Source organism: Arctopsyche grandis, chromosome 1 (assembly GCF_051622035.1).
Source record: "Arctopsyche grandis isolate Sample6627 chromosome 1, ASM5162203v2, whole genome shotgun sequence".
Classification (NCBI taxonomy): Eukaryota; Metazoa; Arthropoda; class Insecta; order Trichoptera; family Hydropsychidae; genus Arctopsyche; species Arctopsyche grandis.
Genome location: NC_135355.1, coordinates 35,173,927 through 35,199,641, shown reverse-complemented (window position 1 = coordinate 35,199,641; position 25,715 = coordinate 35,173,927). Strand labels below are relative to the sequence as shown.

At 33.0% G+C, this 25,715-nt stretch overlaps 1 protein-coding gene across 1 annotated transcript in view; it reads left to right on the top strand.

The window, feature by feature from the left end:
- The first annotated feature begins 10,776 nt into the window (after nucleotides 1-10,776).
- The window catches only part of LOC143917774 (uncharacterized), a 44,589-nt gene continuing 29,650 nt past the window's right edge, over nucleotides 10,777-25,715 (top strand). Inside the window, exons 1-2 of the mRNA XM_077439359.1 lie at nucleotides 10,777-10,882; nucleotides 11,754-11,962. Of these exons, the coding sequence (XP_077295485.1) occupies nucleotides 10,777-10,882; nucleotides 11,754-11,962 (315 nt within the window). The remainder of the gene's footprint in view (nucleotides 10,883-11,753; nucleotides 11,963-25,715) is intronic.

The window sequence follows — 25,715 nt, the reverse complement described above, 5'->3', positions numbered from 1 at the left end:
GGCTTTTTTTTCCTTCGACACTTTCGCATGTGACGCTCCTGAAAATCCATACGTACACGTTTTCCCATGTCGGGTTTGTCACAATCTTCTTTTATTTTCTCATCCAATTACGCAGCTTCCGTAAACGACATCTGCGCATTTGTAAAAATAAAAGATGCACGACGAGAACCAATCTGCTCGAATGAAATTCAAGTAAATACATATTATATAAATATATATGATATGTATATATAATATATACACACATTAAAAACAATAGTACTAATTTTGTAAAAAAAATTTCATTTGTCCGGTTTCCTAAGGACACGTATTTTTATACCGTCTGAGCTTTTTTTATTTACGGATTTACACAGAGTAGGAATAGAGGTATCTAGAAATATATTTAATATTTTACATACATATGTATATACCAGGAAGGCCTAACAGGTAAACCCCAATGCGCATTCCTGGCCAATTACAAACAATGCAGCATTTTTACTACACAAGTCAATGAATTACGAGACGCTGAAAATTCGTAATTAATCTATGAATTTTACATACATTTTATTTTACATTAATCATACTCAAATAGTGGTGACATAGTAGGTAGGAAAGTTTATAGCAAATTTAATCGGGAACAGCTTCAACAATAAAAATTGGCAAACTCTGATAGGAAACGATCGACAAATATCCAAGTCTGAGTATCCAAATATGAATATATGAATATCCAAATATATGACTCACAAATATCCAAGTCTGACCAGCAGCACTACAGATTTACTCAGAAAAAATATTTTTAAGTCGCTGAATTAAAAGACACTGAAGAATTCAAAAGTAATGAGAAAGCTATTAATTTGAACTTGTACATTAATTTTTGTTGTACATAAATCATACTCAAATGGTGACATAGTAGGTAGGTGGGTTTTTAGCCAATTTTTAATAGAGGAACCGTTTCAACAATTAGATAAATTTGCAAACTTTGATAAGAAACGATCGACCTGGAGTCACAAATATCCAAGTCTGACCAGTAGCATTACAGACAATATACTCAGAATAAATTCCTTTCAATCGGTCAACTCACGGGATCAAACCCGGCGACCTCTCGATGCTAGGCGAAAGACCAACCACCGAGAGATGCTGCTGGTTAATAATATTACAATATCGTTTTTTTATATAAAAATACATCTTACATAAATATACAATGAATAAACAATATTTACTAACTGACTTTGGGATTTTATAATAACATACATTGCTATAAAATTAAAATGATATGTCTGACAAGGGTGCAATTACAAAAAACAAAAAATGCCTTTTCCCGTCGGTTTCAACGTTCTTCTTATTATGTATAATAATAATTATTATTTTAATTAAATTGTTAATTACTTTCACTAAGCATAATGTTGAGACGTTACACAAAACGTTGTAGAATACGGACGCCATTGTATAAACGGTTATAATATCATATTTATTTTACTAAAAAGCATTTTAAGTAAAACAAATACCCGAGATATTCCATTTTCTCAATCTCATATGCAAATATGTAATATATCGGCCTAATTATTTGTTTTACTCAATTTGCGTAATACTTTTCTGCGAAAAGGACTCAAAATTCTTCATCGACATATTAAATTCCTGCTATGAATCCACATAAATCTTTCTGAAAACATTTCAATATTGAGGTAATTCTATCAAAAAGCGCTGTATTATATTTCATTTCATAACGTTTTCAAATTAATTTCGGAATACGTTTTAATTTTTTTTTTTATATTCTACCACAAGCTCAAAAATGAACTGTTTTCAAATTTATTTATGATCTGCATATGTGTATATGTGTTTACGGTTATATCAACTAGATTTATTAACATAATTTTAACAAAATCAGCTTTCGTCAAGCTTTTTTCAACAATATAAAACATAGAATGTGTTACAATATTATTTATTCACCCTTCGATGTTTTTTAAAATGTTTAAATTATAATATTAAAAGTTTTAAAATTAGGGTGTTCATATATTTAAATTATCGCATACGAAAAATCCCGAAAGGTTAATGACTCAATTCGGCTTATCTTCATTATTTAAAAGTTGTATTTTTCACGTTGAGCCGTGATCTTTTTTTTTTATTCCAGTCAAGAGCAGGGTCTAAGGCTTTGGCGGAAGCTATTTGTTAACCAAATTACCCCTCCTTATCGTGTGTTCCCGAATCAATTTTCCTTTGAGCATAATCCTTCCATGGGTGAAAAAGATTTCGCGAAAAGGCACAAGCCTGACTGTATTTTAACGAGAATTTGCTATAAAATAACTCGCCACGATTTTCTGCTGTGAAATTGTTTTGCGGTGAATGCAAGTCAAAAAAATAATGTATTTTTAATGACGAAATTTAATACGGCGACAATTTTTTCCGTTCCATTCTTCAGATTTTCTTTCGAAGCACGGAATTTTTGCAGTAATCGACCTTTTTCAATACAAAATGTACATATACTTCAAATACAGAGAACATCTACATATAAAAATCACGTTTTCATTGTTTCGTATTTTAATACAAAAAAATACTTAATTACGTCTATAACAAATATGAACTACATATAAACAATATTTCAAAAACATACCGACAGAATCGAAAACACTTTTGTTTTACATTTTACTCTTTTGAATAAGATAAATTTCAACATTTCAGTACTGACGACGAACATTTAAAAAGCGATATGGTGTCCGTGCAAAATCCAAGTTGAAATATTCGCCAGAATGGGTGTAATTTGAATGGACAAGCAAAATCTTCCATTAATCGAATGGCTAATACCAAAAATAATGGTGGCCATAAATAAAGCAAGCTGTTTCGACACGGTCGATTTTCGAATTTTAAAATCGACCAAAAGAACACACGCGAATCACATTTTGCAATCAACCAACAAACAGTCAGCAAACTTGTATTCTCTCTTATCTTATTCATTTCAATGCCATCGAAATTACTTTCATAGAAATTACGCTATATTGAAAAATTACATGATTTTAATTAGGACCTTAAAATTAAATTAAAATTGCTAATAGACAGCGATTTTTGCAAGGCTTTTTATATAGGCTTATTAATGGTTCAGGCAATATTCCAAAATTCTTCCGGTTTGAATTATTAACCTATTCTTCACCTGTATGAAATGACGCCTCGAATACTAACCTTCGCAAACTCCAAATAATACAAAATAAATCCCTAAAAATAATTTATAATACACCCATATATACTAACTTGAAAAAACTGCATGCCATAAATAATATTCCGTTTATTACAGACATTACTAACAAACTAACCAGTAGATTCTATGACAGATTCACTAATAACCATACTAGCACACTCGTGAAGAGTCTCGGTGATTACAACAAAATGTCTATACCCTTCAGGTATAAACACAGATTACCTAAACACAATCTGCTTTAGGTCATCGACTTTAGAGAGTCTTTAGTTAATATTATGTATTAGATGTATTATGAGCATTTAAATTTACAAGAATTGTAAATAGGTTTTTGAGCTCTTTTTCCTATTACGCTGTACATATTAACATTAGAATAATATAATACTATGATTACTAACAAAACTTAATTAAAATTGTAAGATAGAAAATGATCAGTAGAGCAGTAGCTATTAAAATAGATATAAGATGTATTGTGAACATAATTTCGTAATAATAAAAAGCATTTAAAAATCAAAACCAAACTTTGCCATTTTGCACGATTTGGTCACCGATTGAAATTTAAATCGTTTCCGATACTTCAATGGTGAAAATTAATCGTAATAAACAAGTTTGAGAATGCAAAATTTTCGTAGACGTTGACGTTTATTGGCCATGTAAATACGCTACAACGCACGTAATACATACAATTGGATCAATTTATATGTTAAAATATATCCCATGTTGTTTATTGTGTGTTTTTAAATGCATTGAGTAATTTTTACCGATGCTTGCCCGTCTTGCGAGTAATATAAACAAACAGAGAAGTTTTTATTGGACATACGTCGAGCACCAAGCATCAAATACGACTGATGCTAAAATTATTTAGGATTGTCTGTGGACAAACGTCACTCGACAACAATATGACGCCTAAAGCCATTTCTATTAATATAATATTTCTCTAGGTTTAGGAGACTAAACGAGACAGACAGACAAATAGACAGACAAACAGACATTCCATTTTATATATTATATATACATATGTAGATAGTTTGAAAAAGTTATAATTATAGGCGTTTAAACAATTAAAATCAGAAAAACCGATGTGGTTAGCTGTCATCGTCTCCAAAATTTAAGGATTCTTAAACGTGTTTATTACGATTATATTTCACCACCAAATTAGCGGAAGCAATCTCTATTGGCTGCCAAACCTCGCAAATTTTAAAGCGATAGCAAGAATGTAGAAAATATTGTCTGGACGATTGGCGAACTAAACACCATATAAATATTGTAAAAATCAAAATTTTGGGAAGGGGATGCGAACTCCAAAAGAGGTATTTTTATTTTTTATTTTTTACAATTTCGCCAGTGACATTACAGATTAGCTCCAGGTCGTCACTATGGCTAATCTATCTCAATTTAAATTATTACATACATACATCTAAATACATAATTATTACATACATACATACACATGTAAATCGAAATAATACCTGATATATTGCAAACATCGTATAAATACGATTAATAACATTTTTCATGTAACAATACGAATTTTTATATTTGATAAACAACCACAGAGACATCTTTGGTGAGAAATCTGTCGAACAACAAACTCAAGGTTTGCAACAGAAAATTGGGAAGGAAAAGTCAATTTTTCAGGAACTGTTTCGGTGAAAATCAGAAAAATTGGCAAATTCTGATAAGAAACGATCGACCTCGACAAACCAAGGTCTGGCCAACAACGAGATAGTTAGTGGGAATCGAACCCGTGACATCAAGCATGAAAGAATTCAATACTAGACCACGCTTCGGGTATATATATGTACGTATGTATGCATGTATGTATAAAGAGTGGAAATGGTAATCCCAGTATAAACAAAAATTTAAGCGATTCGTTCGGTTTTGGTCCAAAGTGGCGTCGCGAGTATGCGTCGTTGAGCCTAATTTACGACCGGTTCCGTAAAACCGGCGAAAATCTAATTTACAACCGGAGAGGCGGCCGCCGGTGACGTTTCGCTTCCGGAACGAAAAAACCGATATTATTCATCGCGTCCGGAGACACTAAACTACCTATTTATATATTATAAGTGCAACCATATATGGACTATTTATCGCCTGTCCCCTATTATTCTATTTAAATAGGACACTTTTGTACTTTTATACGGCTAAATCGTCTGCTATGCTGTACAGTTTGCTCCGTGGGAGCGGACGCGTGCCACAGTTTTATAGTCGCTTTTATTTTACCCCGAATTGCGACGCGGTGTAAATTAAGTTTCAGCTGAAAAATGCATAGAGTGCAACGGAGACAGTGCGCCAAAGAGTTATCCGCTCTCGAATAGACGGATGCTTTCATTTGCATTTTGTTTAATTAAAGAAAATCTTCTCCGTCGTTTTGCGATGGTTATTTTTCGACCCGTTAGTTACTTTGTGCAATAAAAGATGAATTAAATTGGAACGAGCCATAAAATTTTTATTTACGAGATGCGTTCAAAAAATACCGACAATGGAGATTGAAAAAATGGTTCAATACCATTTATTTACATATCCACTAAATTGATATTGACACAGTGCATATATATTTTAAATTTTAAATCATATTCAAATAGAAGGTAGGATTTTTTGCCGATTTGATGAGGAACCGTTTCAACAATGAAATCAGTTAATTAGCAAACTCTGATAGGAAACGATCTATCTGGAGTCACAAAAATTTAATGTCTGGCCAGCAACACCGGGTTAGAGCTCAAACTCGTGACCCCTCAGTTGTTGGCATTGTACGCCAACCACTGAGCTATGCTCTTATGGACTTTTGATAATTTATTTTTTGAAATATCTACACTTGTCCTAGCACATACATCTTTTGTCTTCTACAACAATTTATTTTATTTTATTTTACATAGATATACATACATATACCAGAAAGGCCTAGCAGTTAGACCCCAATGCACCGTCCTAGACAATTAATTACAAACATTGCAGCTTTTTATTACATAAATCGCTGTATTTCGAGAGGCTGAAGAACACTACACCAACAATTAATTAATTAATTATTCCATAGAGACATCTGTGGATCGAGACTTGTACAGAATTTGTTAGATATTATACATAAATCAAATTCAGATATTTATGATAAAGTGGGTAGGGTGGATTCTTCCAATTTGATGGAGGAACCGTTTCAACAATGAAATCAGATAAATTGGCAAACTCTGATAGGAATCGATCGACTTGGAGTCACAAATATTCAAGTCTCTTCAGCAGTATTAAAGTTTAGCATGGGATCGAACTCGGCAACCTCTCGGTGCTAAACATAAACGTAACCACCGAATCATACTGCAAGCTTTTGTATATAAAATTCCAAATATAGATTTCAGAATACTAAGGGCTAAGTGAAAATTATCAATCGAACTAATTATCATGATTATAAAGCAATTTTGTCATTACTCTGGTTTATAGTGACTTTAAAGGCAACATATTTACATGTAGCTTATATGTACCACCACGAATAGACTGTTACACGAGCAACAAATTACAAGATATTGTTGCGTAGGGGTGGGTGGAGGATCCAAATAAAGGCCAAAGTCTCTTCACAGCATTTATTGGGTGATTAAGGAGATCCACGCACCGCCACTTTGGTATGGCCAAGTACCTGCTTATAAATGGCAGGTCGCTTAGTGCATCTTCCTCGACACGTTTTTTTACCTAGTCCCACGGTCTCCTGCTGTCATCTTCTGAGAACTCTAGCGGGAATTGACTGAATGCCGTTACTGACCACTAAGTCCATTCGGGGGTCTCCATTGTTAGCCGACAGCACTTAAGCCTGGAGATTATCCTCGAAAACCAATTATAACGGTGGCTCCTTTTAGCATATGCTACAATATGATACTACCTATATTTCTTGCACTAGAAGCAGAACCAAATGAATTATAAACTCAAACTAAATAAATGTATCATTGTGAGATCAAATATTTTTCATTGATATATGTATGTACATATATAATAACAATGAAGCTATTCAATGAGTGTTAATATTTTATTCTGAAAATTCCACATTTCATTAAAAATAAACGGACATGATTTCGCGGTAACGCGCTGTTTGTTCGCAAGAAAAATAATAAAATAAAATATGCGACAGAAAAAACATCTCAATAAAACACGGAATTATTTCCGGCTTTCGAGTGTTTGATTTATGCGTGGGTTAGGCGTGGAATCTCCCCACCATCGCATCGTCGCAATGAATTTATCAGTGGGAAAAATTTATTTTCCAAAAAAAAAATAGGTACATATAAAATATATCGCGTTTGATTTTTGTGTGGATTCAATCGGATTAGTGAACCGGAAAGCAAAAGGAAAACATCGCGTGAAAACACTCGGCAATCTATGTATGGTATGGGAAATTTATTTGAATAAATTGCATCATATAGAAAATACTATTGTCAAAGTTGTTTTATTCCAATGTTTTGATACCATGCAGTTCGCCAATAGTTTCATTTTTGTATTTCAATTTGCAAAAGGATTTCAATTTCTATAAGAAAACCTTTAAAATACTAGCTTAAATGCGTGAAGTTGCTCAGGCGGGTGAATACTGTATGAATACCATTGGGCAAAAAAAAACCGCTCGAATTAGTATATTTTGATAAAATAAAAAATATACACATAAAAAACCAATCCTTATTAACATGGCAAATTAAATACAACATAACTTCTTATTGAATACTTATCTCGCAAATAAAACTCACTGAAGAGATATACTTTTAGCAGTGAAATGTCAGATCTGACATATTTGGCCAAAAATCAATATATATCGTGTATTACATTACATGAAGCTAGACGCCAAATTTGAAATTTATATATACATATGAGAGTTAAAACTATAAATATTTAAATATTAGAGATAACGAGAACCTATAGAGCAAATTTTATAAAATATAGAGTGAATTATAGGCGTTTAAGCAATTAATATCTGATATGACCATATCACGGCGAAAAGGTTGAAGATAGATTATAGTAGCTTGCCGTCACCGTCATAGACGTCACCGTACCCGAAATTGTGGATATTTGATACGCATTGTATACGATATTTTATCTCCAACGTAATGGAAGACGATACATTAACGTATATTGATGACCAAAATGAGCAATATGGCAAAGTATGAAAACGATCGAATAAGAGATAAGAGATATAAAAATAACCACTAACACGAAAACCATGTGAAATGCAAAGGAGGTATGTAAAATACAGAAAAAAATTGTACAAAAAAAAAATTTGACAATTTCAAAATTCGCTTGATTTTTTATTATAAGTATTTTAAAGAAATTAAAAATCACAATCAATAGAAAAAATATCTCACTGTTGATTCCAATACTAATTTTTGGCATAGTAATACTAAATTTTTAATTAAAGAGTTTTTTCTAAACGCATACATACATATGTCTCACAATTGAGAGCAAGGCTCAAATTTAGTAAAGATTGATTGATCTCTGATCCAGTTAGTAAAAAATGTGATTTTTAAAAGGCTTTTATTTGCTTCATTTATTGCTCAGCGAAAAAAAAGAAACGTTTCAGACATTTTTTTTTAATTTGCAGTTTATCACGATATTTATATGTATGTAGTTAGCCTTAATCAAAAACTGTAGATTTGAATGAAGTAATACGAATGTTCATCTTTTTAATATTAAACGAAAGTGTACATTTGTAAATTAGATTCACTTTTCCAACAAACTTTTTTAACTTTTGGTTATTTAAAACATGTGGTGTTCCTCGGCTTCGCTCGGTAAATGGAAATTAAATGAAAACCATGAAAAAAATCTTCATTTGTTTTTTATTCAATTTATTTGAATCGAAAAAAGTTTATATTATTTAACAACCGACCTATCACAAATGTCTTTCACCAATCCAGCCAATCAGAGACGATTTGACGATTTGACGACAGCCAATCAGAATCGAATTATAGACGCCGTTTCGGTTTTTCAATAACGCACAATATTGTTTCAATATGTTTCAATACACATGCATATTTCGAAATTATATGCTGTAATGTAAATTTATATAATTTAATATTTAAAATAAATTATATATAAAACCTTTATTCGGCATGTATAAAGGGTTTTGTATTTACTTAATTAAAAATTACTGTACGTACTACATGAGAATTTCTCCCTTTATCCCATCGTGGTACGAACGAGGCCAAAGAAAATGTGATGTTCGCAACAGATTTTCCCATTATCCTCTCAAAGAGGTAGTTTCCACCAAAATCTGTGGCTGCCGCTCCAAACTTTTCATCCCCATGGTGTTTTTGTATGTGCGTGTGTATATACGTAAGTGTGTGTGTACTTTTTTCTCGCAGAAAACTTCGAGAAGATTCATCTGGCAGCCTCCCTCTCACCGCCCCACCGATAATCCGGACGATTCACTATATTTTCATGGGCTTTGTCGGCGAAAACCCGTGAATTTTCCATTTGAATATCAGCCACGGAGATTTATATTTGATAAGTCCGAAATCTGAAGAAAAAAGAAAACTCGAAAAGGCAAAAGGGGAGAGCCGCTCGCATTGCCCATGATTTGTGCGTTGTTCCACTAAGGTTTTTCATTCAATTACAGTAATATTTTTGACATTAAGTAAAGTTTCTAGATTTATAACTTCAGCTAGGGTGTCTAGATAAATGGAAAAAAATATATTCAACGGAAAAATATCTCTTTGATAGAAAAACTCGCGAAATATTATTAGAAATTTCAACAGTACCTATCCATAACACTCAGGATGAAAATGTATTCGTCAAAAATAGGTCGGAACTAATTTGAGAAGCCTTGACATTTTTTCGTACACATTTCGAAAAATCCAATAAGCCAAGTCTTTCTCCATGTAATGGGCAATATGAAAACGTAAGCCTTATTTTCAATGTAGACTTTCTATTCTCTTTCTGGCTTTCATTGCGTCCGGAGGAAAATTTACCAGAATGGAAAAAAACCGTCTCCTAAAGGCTTGAGCTCAGTGAGCTATTCCGAGTAGGTAAATTTAAATGAACATCTTGAAATAAAATTACTATGGCAAAACGAAAATCCCACGTGGAAAAGCTTTTTTTCAGCGCTTAATATATGTAATGTAATAAAATGTTATTTTACGTACTTTTTCCTTTCTTATAAAATCAATTCTACATAAATAACTTGTAAATTGATCATATTATAAATAAACACTCAAAAAATATACTACGTAAAGTAAGCAGTATAAAAATATAAATAGTAAAATAACATTTCCTTCGGAATATAATTTTAATCGAAAGCTTTTCGTTTAAATAGAACAAAACGGATTTGCTTTCAATCGTGATTTAACACGTGAACAAACTTAAATTTATGTAATATTTTGAATAAAAAACATATTTTTTGTGTCCACTATATGAATACACATCTGTGATGTGTAACATCGAGTTAAAAAATCAATTTCGCTTTATTGGCATACACAAGCGAACGGGGAAGATGAGATAAAGTTTTGGCTATAAAAAGGCGTGTGATGCAATAAGTTGGCCCAAATAAAGACAAACGAGTTTTTTAACACAATAACGGTGGATGTCTTCCTTTTTAGACAAGCGGAGGAAACATCTCGCTTCTCCTAAAATTGGCTTACCTTTTGAATTATATTGCCATGTTTTATATCGTCATAGGCATCAGTCTTTTGCCGACAATCATTATATGCAGTCCTTATTATAAAACTCCTCTACCTTTACTATCTTGCACGGTTTACAACGACAGTTTACAACGACATATCGTATATGTATTATTTCTTGAATTATTAAAACATATGTATGTGATCATATTTATCAACCATCATTCTTCAAAACCCAAAATTTCCATAAAAAGAAGTAACCAGCAGCGTGGTCTAGTGGTAAATGTTGTATTCTCTCGTGCTAGAGGTCACGAGTTCGCTTCCCACTGGAGACTCGTTGCTGACTTTGGTTTTGTCGAGGTCGGTCGTTTCATATCAGAATTTTTCTGATTATAAGCACATACCCACATATGTATATCCTTCCATTTTTACATACCTCCTTTACGTTTCATTACTTTATCTATGTACGTAGAAACAATAGATGAAGTTTTTTTATATAAATATACTAGTGTTGTGCTCGTTGACATTTTACATGTATTAAAATAAAGTTATGTATTTGTGGATATTAATAATAAAAAACAACAATAATTAACGGAATCGGAACTGAAATAGGTACGGGAATCGTATTTGAAAAAGGAGTCGAGAATCGGAACTGAAATAGGAATTATAAATTGGAACTAAAATCATAATCTTGAATCGGAACTGAAATCAGAATTGGGAATCGGAACTGAATTAGGAATTGGAAATTGGAACTGAAATAGAAATCGGGAATCGGAACTGGAGGCGAAATTGGAACTGATATCGAAATCGCAGTCAAAGTCATTGAAATCGGAATCGACATCGAAATCGATAATTGTTAAATTTGTTTTTTTTGACATACCATCCTTTTCGATTCACGTACCACATACAAACATAGATACCAACATTCATCCCTTCCATTCTATACATAGTATTACTATTATAATTATGTACGTTGTCTGACTTGAATTTAAAGTTGACACTTGAAATTTTTACAGGTGTGGTTAGCAGCTTACGGTCGCTGAGGATATCTGTACCACGTGCGGTGCTCTCAGGTGAAAGGGCTACCCTCATGTGCACCTACGACCTGGAAGGTACACCTTTGTACTCAATCAGGTGGTACAGGAGCATGATTGAATTCTACCGATATGTGCCCAAAGAAGAACCACCAACGAGAGTCTTCCCCCTGTCTGGCATCAACGTCGACGTAAGATCCAATTATTACTTTCTTGAATTTATCTTCAGCTTTGTTACGGCTTCGTATTTATAAAATTGAATCAAATAAAGTCCTATCATGCATATAGTAAGTCCAATTCATAATTGGTATTTTTTCTGTCTAATATTAGATTTTTTTCATATTTATTTGTAACGAAGAATTCGATATGATTTTGAATTTTTTTTTTTGATTTTTAAATGCTTTTGTTATTACTAAATTATGTATTCGAGGCGTTATTCCAGGTGAAGAATAGGTTAATAATTCAAACCGGAAGAATGCAGGAATATTGCCTGAACCGTTAATATACCATTAATAATATGAATTAAAGACTCTCTAAAATCAATGATCTAAAGCAGATTGTGTTAAGGTAATCTGTGTTTATACCTAAAGGGTATAGACATTTTGTTGTAATCACCAAGACTCTTCACAAGTGTGTTAGTATGGTTATTAGTGATTCTGTCATAAAATTTACTGGTTAGTTTATTAGAAATGTTTGTAACTAACGGAATATTATTAATGGCATGCAAGTTAGTTTATATGGGTGTATTATAAATTATTTTTAGGGATATAATTTGTATTATTTGGAACTTGGAAAGGTAATTATTCGAGGCGTTATTCTATACAGGTGAAGCATGATGGTAATATGAACGCGCAATATAATTATATTTTATTTTGAGTTGATAAAAAACTATGGCGATTAAATATTGAGTATATTGAGAATATACCCCGCATCGCCTTATATGATTTTGAATGATATTAGCATCAACGTATGTGTATTTGTAAAAGTCGTATTAAACGTTCAGTTACATATCTACATTTTTATTATTTGTATACTCTAAAATGTAATATATCGATGGCTTGGTGCACAGATATTGTATGTCCATTTTTGAATTTGTATCGAATTTTAAGTTTGTACCCAGTTTCTGGAATAATTCAGGTTTTTCTTCATAAACCTGAATTATTCCAGCATCTACAAACTTAAAATTCGATACTAATTCAATAATACACATACAATATCTGAGCACCAAGCCATCGATATGTACATATAAATGCTAACTTCACTTTAGTATGAACTCATAAATGTCCTCATTCGATCCATAAATATACAAAATGCATTATATGTAGGTATGTATATAATCAAAATGCCATAAAGCCGATCGTTTTGAATACACTCGATTAGATATTACTAATCGACTCATATAAACTTTACGAGCTTTCATACGGGTAAACTCAGCTCTACCTGTAGTTCGATTATTATCAGTCGTTGCACATGCAAATTTCAAGCGTTATCTTTCAACTGTGATAAGATAAGCTCATACACCCTCTAGCATTGGAGCAGGGAGTGCCAACTTTATTCGCAAACGAGGCCATTAAAAAATTTTATGTAGAAAATGTAATATAATAAATATGTAGGTGGAAGCTATTTCGGAGCTTTTGATACACATCGAATCAGCGTTATTTGTTTTATTTTAAATAATTATATATGTACGTATACAGGATATTTTAACAATTATTATTAAATATAACTTAACAATTATAATTATATTCCTAATAAACAATGATGTTTATATTTTTATTTGTGTTATTTTTAACACACTGGTCAGATTCGGGTATTTATGACTCCAAGTTGATCGTTTCCTATCAGAGTTTGATAATTTATCTGATTCCATTGTTGAAACGGTTTCTACATCTAATTGGCAAAATCATCATCCTCACTTTTTGAATATGATTTCAAAATTTTTAATCTATAAATTATTTATTTATATATGTACAAGTTTAAAACCAAAGATCTAAACTTAAAAAGCTAATATATAATTTGAAGGCCTCAGGGCAAGATAGTGTCAACCCTCATTTTGGTAGTTTTGAGATAAATCAATTTTAGACTTTGTTCAAATCCATAAATCAAAACACGTATTTTTTATTTTTATTTGCTTTAAGAGGGCTGTACACCGGAAACCTTAATTTTGTTACCGTTCCTTTCTTCGATATATATATTGAGTGAATGCGACAATATATATATATCAATATATATATATTGAGTGAATGCGACAATATATATCAATATATATATATATTGAGTGAATGCGACAGTTGTGCTTCGACCAGATAAAACGTGTTTTAAATTGACAAAATTGAGGTTTCGTATTCTACTATTTTCTCCTCCAAAACTGGACCAATTTTTAAAAAATTTCATCATCGGTATGAGAAAGATATTTTCTGTGCATCTATCGGTGTATTTTTTTTAAAATCGACCGTTAAATAACCACGCTAGACTCTTTTCGTGGTTGTAAAAAAGAGGCGATTTTATAGATGTTTGGCGGCTCCTAGCTCCTATAAAAAATAATTAATCAAAAAAATAAAACGATAAATGCACCCTAATGGTGGATATCCATAGCATATTGAAAAATAATTTCTCTAGTGCCATAATTGAGGTAGGGAGAAGTATAGTACGTTTGTATGGACAAGGCGCTGCTGTCCAGCCCTCTTAATGATATATCTTTAATAATACCTGTAACAAAAAAATATCAAAACATTAATATATTAAACATAAAATGGTTTGTCGAGGTCGATCGTTTCTTATCAGAATTTGCCAATTTTTCTGATTTTCATTGAAACGGTTCCTGTAAAAATTGGCGTTTCCTTCCTTCCCATCCCAATTTTCTGTTGCAAACCTTTAGTTATTGCTATATCTTAGGTTTCGCCATATTGCTCACCATCGAGGGCGAAGCCACCTTCGCACTGGGGGCGAAGCCCTATGGGGCACAGCCGTGAGGGGCGCAGGCGCCGGATTCTGGTATACATATAATTTCGAAAGACAGTTTGTTTGTTCGTGACAGTCAATTTAATAAAAAAAACAAATGAGTATTCAAATAAATTTATATAAAATAAATTTATATAAAATGTTTACTATTAGATTAGTGATGTTTAAGCGGTTTATATTACAAATACCGACCGAAGTGGGGTAAAACCACTAGTATAAAATAAATCCAGAAAATTTGAAAGCGCCTCATGCGTCCCCTTAAACCGCAATCAACAAACCCTGCAATAAAGCAATTATTACCATGGTATCGAAATATGATTCAGATCACACCCCACAATTCCGCCTAGGCCATTTATCCCATGCATTCGGATTAAGACATAACCCTCGTGTTCGATTCCATATAAAGGCGCACGTGTCGATCGTTCGTTCACACGCCCTCCACCCTATAATACCTACGAATACCGTGTAGTTTATATAGAAATGGCACTCTCGGTGTTCGAATGCCCTCATTATTTGAATATACATCGGTGGATATTGCGTCGCGAATATCGCAATATGAGATCCACGGTCCGGAGATTAGATTTCATTCGTAATCCATCTGATTAACCCTCGGGCACGTTTCCCCGATTCACATCTCCGAAAGGAACCGCACTAAAATTTCATATCCACCTCCCATTCTCCACAGTTTCCTCATCCCGTTGCTCCTCCGTTTATATATTTATGTATAAACGTTTGTAGTGTGAAGGCAGGCAGGGTGGGGAAGGCAACGTTTCGCCATGTGGAAAAGCCGATGCGATCTTTGCATAATCTTTCATTTCCACATTCGGCGTTTTCCCCCAATTTTCCGATTCCCCATTAAAATCCCGACCGCCTCCCGGAGATTTGTATCAGCATGTTTTCGGATATAGCCGAGAACGTCGGATCGTGTTTTATTCGATAGCAAGTGTTTTTCTCGGTGCGATTACGATCTTCTTCTTTTTTTTACCCACATTAACATAATCAAATTCGGCTGTGCCGTTCAAAATTATCGTATAATGCGTAACAAATGACTTCTATAAATCACTGCCTGTCCAATGTGTGATGTGAAACTATTTTTTTATTTCGCTTTCAGACGTTTATGGGCTCGCTTTTCAATCGTAAATCTTTTTTTAACTGAATATTGCAAATCATACCCTACGGCTGTTTTTTTGCTATTTAATATACACATTTTTTAAATTACACATTCTAAAAATATTCATCGCAAATAAATAACGAACTATGTTTGTGGGTATGTTTGTGTGTGGCGGGGGCATCGACAAGTATGGAGATTTAAAAATAAATTTATTTAAAATTTCGTTTTCGATTAAGTCCGACTATCTTTTTTTTCTGAAAGGTCGTTTTATAAACATACAACAGTTTTAAAATAATTCATATATCCTAAGCTGGGTTTTTTGATTATATTCCCCATCAAAATCCATGCTATTCTATTTTTTTCCACAAGTTTTTTATTAGCTTGACTCTGTTAGTTCAGTGAAATTCCTGCCGTCAAAAAATTGTGATCTGATTTTGAGCCACTTCCATTCTTCAGATCACTTTGATATCGTAGCAACATACGGGGGGTTAGCTAACATTTAAGTAATTGTCTCCGATATGAAGCTATAGAAATTTAATCATTAACGAACTCATTAAAATTTACATCGGAATCTTATGTCAGATCGGAGCATTGACAGCCAACTATCCATATACGGTTTTCTACCGTCACTTTACAACTCACAGTATAAATAGTTCTGTTATAATTAAGGTTTATTATATTTAGGGTTGTCAGGCGTCCCGATTATTCGGGATTGTCACCAGTTTTAAGTCTCGTGTCCCGGTCTCCCGAACAAACCTCTCGGGACACCCAAATGTCCCGGTTTACTTCTTTTTAAATTCCTATAGAAGTTTTAAACTCAGAATTAAAAAATATGTTACATAAACTATGAACAAAAAGTCGATATCAGATGAAAGAAATAGACTTGCTGTGGATACTGTTGAAAGTATTCTAAAATGCATTGAAAACTATGTTTTAAATTGTTGCCAAATGTATGATTATCTAATTACAAACAAAATACTCTTAAAAAAGGCTAAATCTAATGAAAAGTATAAAAAAAAATTAGATTTTAGAAACCAATTATTAAAAAAACTGTATTTTTTAGATGTTTATGGTTACTTTTATTCCTATTCGTTGGTTTTTATTATATTGTCAATCGTTTTGAAATTTATTTTTTATGACTGCTTTTGTTTCTATTTAAGTAATGAATATAATTAAATTATTTAATATAAATTTAAAATTATTTGATCTGATTTTTTTTGTGGGGGGGGGGGGTGTCCAGGTTTGACTTGCATAAAATCTGACAACCCTAATTATACTACATCTTTTGAAGAAAAAATGACACTATAAATATTGAGACCTAACAATAAAATCAAATGTTGTTCATTTTAATGAAAATCTATATATTTGATTATTTAAAAGCTCGAGTCTTATAATAAATACGACGTTTTACATTAGTTCAATCAAAACTTTGAAATATTTTTATGCATTCAATGTATATATATTTTATAGTTATAGCATTCATATTTATGTATGAAAGCTTCTCTATCCCCTTATACGATAATAACAATAAGCTTCATACATTTTCCTCAGTATTGTTGAGCAACATGTATTACGTTGTCTTTTTATGTATCATACGAACAATTCCTTCTTTGTTATTTCATTAACAAAGTTCCGTCACACCAGCTTTTAAATTCAGATCACAATTTTTACCTTCTTTAGACTTTCCCTTTATTTTTCACGACCCATATACCTATGGACGAGGGATGCAGTCCATAGTGGAATAGCCGAGAAAAACAACACGTAAATACTCTCTCCGTTTCTCTCTCGGAGCACATTAACGGAATGCGATTGTCGGACGAAACTTGACGGAAACTTAAGGCCCAGGTTCCGTTTGTGCGTTCTCAAAACTTTTAGGAAGCACCCTCTAGCGATAAGGGCTGACGAACACGTCAGATAATGGGGTCGATTATTGAGATGGCCCGCGCAACGTTCATTACGGGACGCTTTGATCCGGCCATGGGGCGAAACCGGCTCCTCTTCGAATTAATAATCGCGAGAGAAAGCCCGTCGAACCCAAATTTAATTACAAAGTTTGCCGCTATCGGATACCACGCAAACCGGCACGATTGCGCGTCGAGTTTGGGCCCTCAGCCCTTGGCCCTCTCCCCCATGAGTGACGGTGCTTCCTTCCCGTTCGTAGACGAAGACTCCCCCTTGACACCTGTCTGTCAAATAAATGGTACTTTCAATACCTGTATTTTATTATATACAATAGTTCACTGTGAATTGTTTATTTCACTCACTGCTGTCATATTGTGAATATCATTCATTCTAGGAAATGTTTTCAAACTTCCATAAACAGTCATCATCAAAGTCTACGGACGGAAAATGGAAGTCTATACCATATGTATGTAAAAGCTAGTTTTCTTTTGAAAGGATTTACAATCGATTTATATATGTTTTTGTTTGCAAATATTCAATTGCACTGTTCGACACGAAAAATAGTTCAGAGACGAGATATGACATTTCTTATAGATCTACGCCCAGTAAATACGAATCTGGTAATAAAAAATGTTGATTGGCTCGAGATTCGGAGATATATGTAAATCGCGTAATTTTTTAATATATTGGTGTTATTCGGTTGATTTCTCAAAATCTGTCAATTTCCGGTTCAAAATTAATATTGTAATCTATAGTCGGGTATTTTATCTTTCATTTTTACATACCTCCTTTACGTTTCACATGGCTTTCGTGTTAGTGGTCATCTTTATCTCTTATCCGATCGTTTTCATACTTGGCCATATTGCTCATTTTGGTCATCAATATACGTTAATGTATCGTCTGACATTGCGTTGGAGATAAAATATCGTATACAACGCGTTTTAAAAACGGGGAACGTAGACCTTCTTGACGTTTAACAAGCGTTCGTCCCATGTCTTCCAACGTTTTCGCCTTGATATGGCCATATCACATTTTAATTGTTTAAACGCCTATAATTCACTCTATATTTTATAAAATTTGCTCTATAGGTTCTCGTTATCTCTAATATATAAATATTTATAGTTTTAACTCTCATATTTATATGTATATAAATTTCAAATTTGGCGTGTAGCTCTTGTAATATACACGATATATATTGATTTTTGGCCAAATATGTCAGATCTGACATTTCACGGCTAATAGTATATCTCTTCACGGAGTTTTATCTGCGAGATAAGTATTCAATAAGAAGTTATGTTGTATCTAATTGTTAATATGATTTACAATAAGCTTACATACATTTAGTTTTTTACAATTATCTTAATTAGTACTTTTTAGCTTTCAAATCTCTCTAAGTAGTCGTCCAGTTCAAATCAAAAGTCAAAAGTACTTATTTTCACTTGAAATTTTTTCCCACAGTTAATCCTATTTTATATTGAGTATTTTCTATTGAGACATGTATATTGTGATAGGGTTCTGGCCACACTATTTTTTGTTTTCGTTTAAAAGGGTTAATTGGAAGTTTTCTGTATTTTAAATCGATAAAATTTCGAGCTAAAAACTCGTACCAGTAGAACACGGTTTTTGTGTTGTGTGCGCTGTACGCACAATGACTCACTACGCTCGCGCTTAGCTATATCTCCAAATCTCGAGCCAATCAACATTTTTTATTACCATTTCAAACCAGATTCGTGTTCATTGGGCATATATCTATAAGAAAAGTCATATCTCTCTGAACCAAAAAAAAGTCGTCATTTGTTATTATTATAGGTACCAGCAGAATAGACTAGTGGTTAGCATATAATGCTTTGAACAGAGTGGTCACGGGTTCAAATCCCACTGGTTTCTGCTGGCCAGACCTTGGATTTGTGACCCCAGGTCGATCGTCTCCTATCAGAGTTTACCAATTTATCTGATTTTCATTGAAACGGTTCCAACTCATTGGCACGTTTACCCATCTCGAGTTTTCAGCATTCTCGAATTTCGCTGAATTGTATAAAATGCTGCAAATTTACAAATTTGACCATAGATGTCTATGTGTTGATTGATATGTATTTACTTTGTATAATACTTGTATCAAATGTTTCCGGCCAGGAAGGCGCATTGGGGTTACCTTTAAGGCATTCCTGGTATATATTACAAATAAATAAATAAATTACTCCTTCTGATAATTGTAATATAAATTTTGATTTTTTTATATTTTATTCTATTAACCCTTTCAATGCTGAACAACGTCAATGTGCGTTGTACATTGTATATTTATAAAATAAACAAGAATACTACCTACTAAGCCTTTCCAAGTAGCATTGAAAAAAATGCATTGAACAATCCGTGAAATTTATTTTTTCTATTTTTATAAAGCCTCATTTACAGCACAATTTTTGAATTTATAACCAAAGCAAAATTACCCGATGGAAATCCTTAACTGCTGAGTATTTTAGATGATGGCTTGGTCTCTTGTTGCACGTGAGATCAGATTGAACCAAATTGATGATTATTGGAAGAAGCATGACTTATTTAATATACCGATATTTTCCCAACAGGTTATCTATTTTATTAATTTTAAGAATATTATATTTTAAGAACAATGAAGAACATATAACTAGTTTTGGAAAAATAAATTCATCAATAGACTACTTTTGTTTAGTGTAATTGATGCACGATATATTAGAGAGTATAAACACAGCCTTACAAAACTTGAAATCCCCTGCGGTAGTTATCTAGGGTTTGTTTAAATTTACTACAATTTTATAACTGCGTTCTAGTGGATTTCCAATTATAATTGGAAATAGGGGTGACACTTTTAGCGTGGCAGGTTCTCAACATTAAATGACTTGAGTTCATTTACTTATCAATTCAACGTACATATACTGAACAAATTCAACAACGGTTCGTTTAGTATAGGCATATTTGGTAGAAGCCTGTTTTAATTTAAAGATATGTTAGCTTTCGTATATGTTTATTAAGTCAATATGACACTAAAAACCGAATAACATGAAATTGTGGGACGTGTGATAACTCTAGTCGTAATTGAACGGGTGTCGGTGGCAAATATTACCCCGGGTGTTGGCAACCGATTCCAGAACTTGGTCTAAACTTGGAGATAAGCACACCCGCCCTGGACAGTTTATCCCATCGAAATATCCTACCGAAGGGTGTTTGGCTTACAACTTTCCGTTAAATAGTTCATTTGGTCCAAAGTGGCCACCTCTCTCTTACTCTGTAGCGTGGAACGTATTTTATACTGCAGTGCACATTGGGCCAACAATTTAAACTTAATCACACCGAACAAAGTTCAGTTCAAATTGAATTCACCTCAACGGCGTCATTAACGTATAAGAGTATAATAAAATATTTTTTATTTTGGATTGAATTGGATTACAACAAAAAACACATTCGATAATCTACATATGTACATATACATATATACAAAAACACATTCGATAATCTACATATGTACATATACTAATCTACATATACATATATGAACATTAGGCCGGAGAGAAAAACGCAATTTTTTATCAAATTTATATTTATTATTTTAAACAATATCCTGTGTCTCACACCATTCGATTTATCTCCACGAAAATTTTGAAAAAGTGAGCTTTTTTTTCATGTCTTTTTCAGGAATAGTTTTGATTTTTAAAGTATTTCTACAAAAAGTTAACAGTTAACAGTAATTTATATAAGTTTAAATGTGTAATCTATGATTATTTTTGGCTGATTTACGAGAATTCAATGTCGCCTTTTTGATCGAAAGTTATAAGTTATTTGATCGAAAATATACAACGCTTGCAGCGCTTGCAATGGGTTCGCAAAATCATCATTTTATTCATGATCCCGTAAGTATTTTGAAAATAAAAGTCGTTGAGAGCTTCCTTGGGTATAACATTTTAATCTGAATACAAAAAATTATGAAAAAATTTACGAATTTTATGAAATGTAAGGAGGCTAAAATGACCTGTTTTGATGTCATTCATAACAGTTTACACTATACATACATTATACACTGTACTCTGTATATACATATCTATAATTGTATATATCCATTATACACTGCAAATATCTATAACATTAAGATTTAAATAACAGAGTGAAGCTAATAAAAATCTTTTAATGAAAGTGTATTTACTTATTTCGAACATACATACTTACATCTACATACATACGTATTTTGAAATACGAGAAATGTGACCAGTCACTTAAAGTAATTCAAATTATATAATTATTTCATACAATAAATTTATACTATGAAAACCCACTAATGCTTCAAATAAACATTATTATTATATAAAGTTAAAACGCCTTCAATGCGAATTTCCCTGAAACGGCTTGACCTAGGTTTGAAATTGTTTGTCCCCCTAAAAACAAAATCCAATTCAAAATACCTATATAATATTCTAACAATCTGAGCGTTATTTCTATATATTTACATAGTTGTTATAATATTAGTTTGTATTTAAATCGATATTAAATATTATATGTTGCACTAATATTGTGCCCGTTGATTTCAATTGGAAGCTTCAAATAAAGTTATATGTTATATATAAATATAGTGTAAGGTAATGTATAGGCGCGCCTGTAAATGCGCCGTTCACCCGTTCAAAATGATGAATTAATGTGTGCGTGTGGCTTCGTGGATGTGTGTATGTGTGTAAGCTCCCGCGCAGCGTATCTGACGCTGACGTCACCTGTTACAAGTCAGTTGATCGATATCAGGAGCACATGTCAGACGCTCCACGCCCCCTCACCTCCTCTCTACCCCGCTTCCCCGCGTCTCATCGGCACGATCGGTCGTCACGCCACATTCCTATAGGATATGCTTAAAATGCACCTATTGGTCAGAATGTATTGACGTTACTCTAATTGGTCAAACATTTCAGTCCATGTGGACCACTTCACGCTGATTGGTTGTGCGCTTTGTTCGGGTGTATTTATTTTATTAAATATCTCTAGGCAGAACATATAATCCTGGCATTCTAAAATTTGTTTTTTTGAAATCTTCATATAGGTTGGCGCGTCCATCACATACCCATATATGTACATCGCGTCCGTTTTTATATTTTATTACAATTTATACCAGGAAGACCTTACAGGTAAACCCCAATGCGCCTTCCTGGCCAATTACAAACAATGCAGAATTTTTATTACACAAGTAGCTGAATCACGAGACACTGAAAACTCGCAAATTAACGAGACGTCTATAAATTGTACATAAATTTTATTGTACATTAATCATACTCAAATAGTGGTGACATAGTAGGTAGGAAGGTTTTTGCCAATTTAATCGGGAACCGTAACAATGAAATCATAGAAATTGGCAAACTGTGATAGGAAATGATCAACCTGGAGCACAAATATCCATTCTACATTCTACGGTCACTGAAAAAGGTTGGGAGCCACCGATTCAAACTAATTCATTACTCATGTGATTTTGACAAACCAGACACATCCTAGGATCGTGTCCGTTCAATCGAGCATGTCGATAGAACATGGACAACCTACATATCTTGTAATTGTCCACGGTGTACCTTCATCAGTCTCACATTCAAACAAATAATTCAATCGCATACACTACTGCTCCGCCGTTACATTATATAAATAAACATGTATTTAAATATAAATAATATATGTGTATACAAATATATATAAAAAAACAAGCACGCTCTTTGAGTATTCCCTGACACAACGCGTCGGTGAATTATTAAAGTTCGCTAAAGGCTCCGTGTTTACCTTGGAAGAATCCGCATATTTTTTTGAAGGGACGCGCACCTTGGATCCCCCCTACCACTTTTCCTTTGCTTTTACTTTTATATTTCAAAATGGCAAAAGTTGCGTACCCTTTCAGAGGGAAAGAGAGACGGTCGCCTCGTCCATATCAATGAATTTGCATATTATAAATAATTGAAGAACGGCCGACGGTATGGGAAGTTAAAAAAAGCGCAATACCTGTCCTTTGAAGTGGTGTTTTGAACTGCTCGGGGCCTCGGGGATCCTGGTTTAAATTTTAAATCAGTTTCCGAAACCCTGCGAGTGCTCGTCACAGAGTAAATATTTACTTTAGAATACCCGCCTCCTTCCCAGTATAAACTTTCGATACGTATTGGAAATCTGGATTGGCATCACAGGCAGTGTTATCCCGGCGATAAGATCCTCGGGCTTGATAGTGCCGATTCATCGATTATATTCGGCGGATAATTCGCCAACAATTAGATTGACCTTTTGACGGTCAAATGTCCTTTTTATATAGGTACCTATATATGTATATAATCACTTGGGTTCTTGAATCGAATTATGAAGTATTTGAACATTCACACAAATGTACAAAAAGCGTCTAGCATATGTATTTTAATATTGTATCTCACTTTGAGGTCAATCGCGGAATGAAAATATTTTATACCCAGAAGTATTGCTCGTTAATTCTAGCCACCGAAAAGTACCCGGATTCAAGTCTTGGGTTGACCTTGATTTAAAAGAATTTATTCGGAAGTATATCTGTAGACTTGTATATTTGTGTCAGACTTGGATATTTGTGATCAAAGGCAATCGTTTCCTCTTAGGATTTGCCAATTTTTCAGGTGAGATTGGCTCTTAGGGCAAAAAAAATTTTTTTTAGATACTTTTAAACATATAGAAAAAATTTCGCGTTCATGGGATGCGTACAAGGTATAGTCTTTTCAAAACGTGAAAAAAAGACCCCCTGGGTGTGTTCGATAAAATTGTATCCTTGTATTTATCCTTGTTTGACAGTGATCGATAACGGTTTTAAGAAATGTGGGAGAACTTGTTGACGTTCCACATACCACATCCCGCACTGTGTGATTTCGCCCTTATTCTTCTCGTCTCCAATGTAAAGAGAAAAAAAATGTATCTAAAAATCAATAAAAATCCATAGTTTTCGACTATCGAATTTGGTGTACTATCTCATGTTATAATAATAAGTAAATAAATTTGAAAAATGAGATTGAAAAAAGTAACTATTTAATTGTAAGTGGATAGCGTATCTGAATAGCTAGCTGTCATAGCTTCAATCTGCAAAATATGTGATGTAATTTTTAATGAATTCGTCAGTGATAAATCTCTTCTTGCTTTATGTTGAAGACATCCACTTACTTCAATGTTGTCTAACTCCATTATGTCGGTAAAAGATATCAAAGCTATCTGAAGAGTGGAAGTGGTTCAAAATCATATCATCAATTAATCCATTGAGACATCCATAGATGTCTCAATGGATTAATTCTGTAATTAATTAATTAATTAATTGTTATTTCGTGTTCTTCAGGCTCTGGAAATACAGTAATTTATGTCATAATAAAATGCTGTATTGTTTGTAATTAATTGTCCAGGAAGGCGCATTGAGGTCTTCCTGTCAAGCCTTCCTGGTATACATATATCTATGTAAAAATAAAATATATAGTTAAATAAGAAATAATTAAATGAAAAAAATAAATTATTTAACATTCTTACAATGTTAAAATACATTACACGAATGCGACAGCATGTTTTGGTTAAAATTTTTTGCAACAAAATGTGTGCAAAAAATTTATACTATAACATATCAAGGTAACATTACTTCGAGCACGTTGAAAATCTTAACCAAAAAACGCAATGCGAATAAATAACATGGTTAACCTATTCAAATATTGTTCTATACATACATATGTTAAATTTAGCTTGCAGATGAAGCTGATGGACCCACGCGTGGTCTACTCGTTTAAATCGCACCCCATCTTCTTCCACCACTAACTATGTACTCACCTGTATTTTATATAGCTATATAAATTACTTAAAGATTACCAATCGGTTTTTTGTTTGTATATGAATCATTTCTCGTATGGCGAATCCGCTTAAGATACAAAAACCGTTATCGTTTATGTGACACGTGTCCTTAAAGGAAGAATATCGTACGCTCAAATTGTTTTATTCAACGG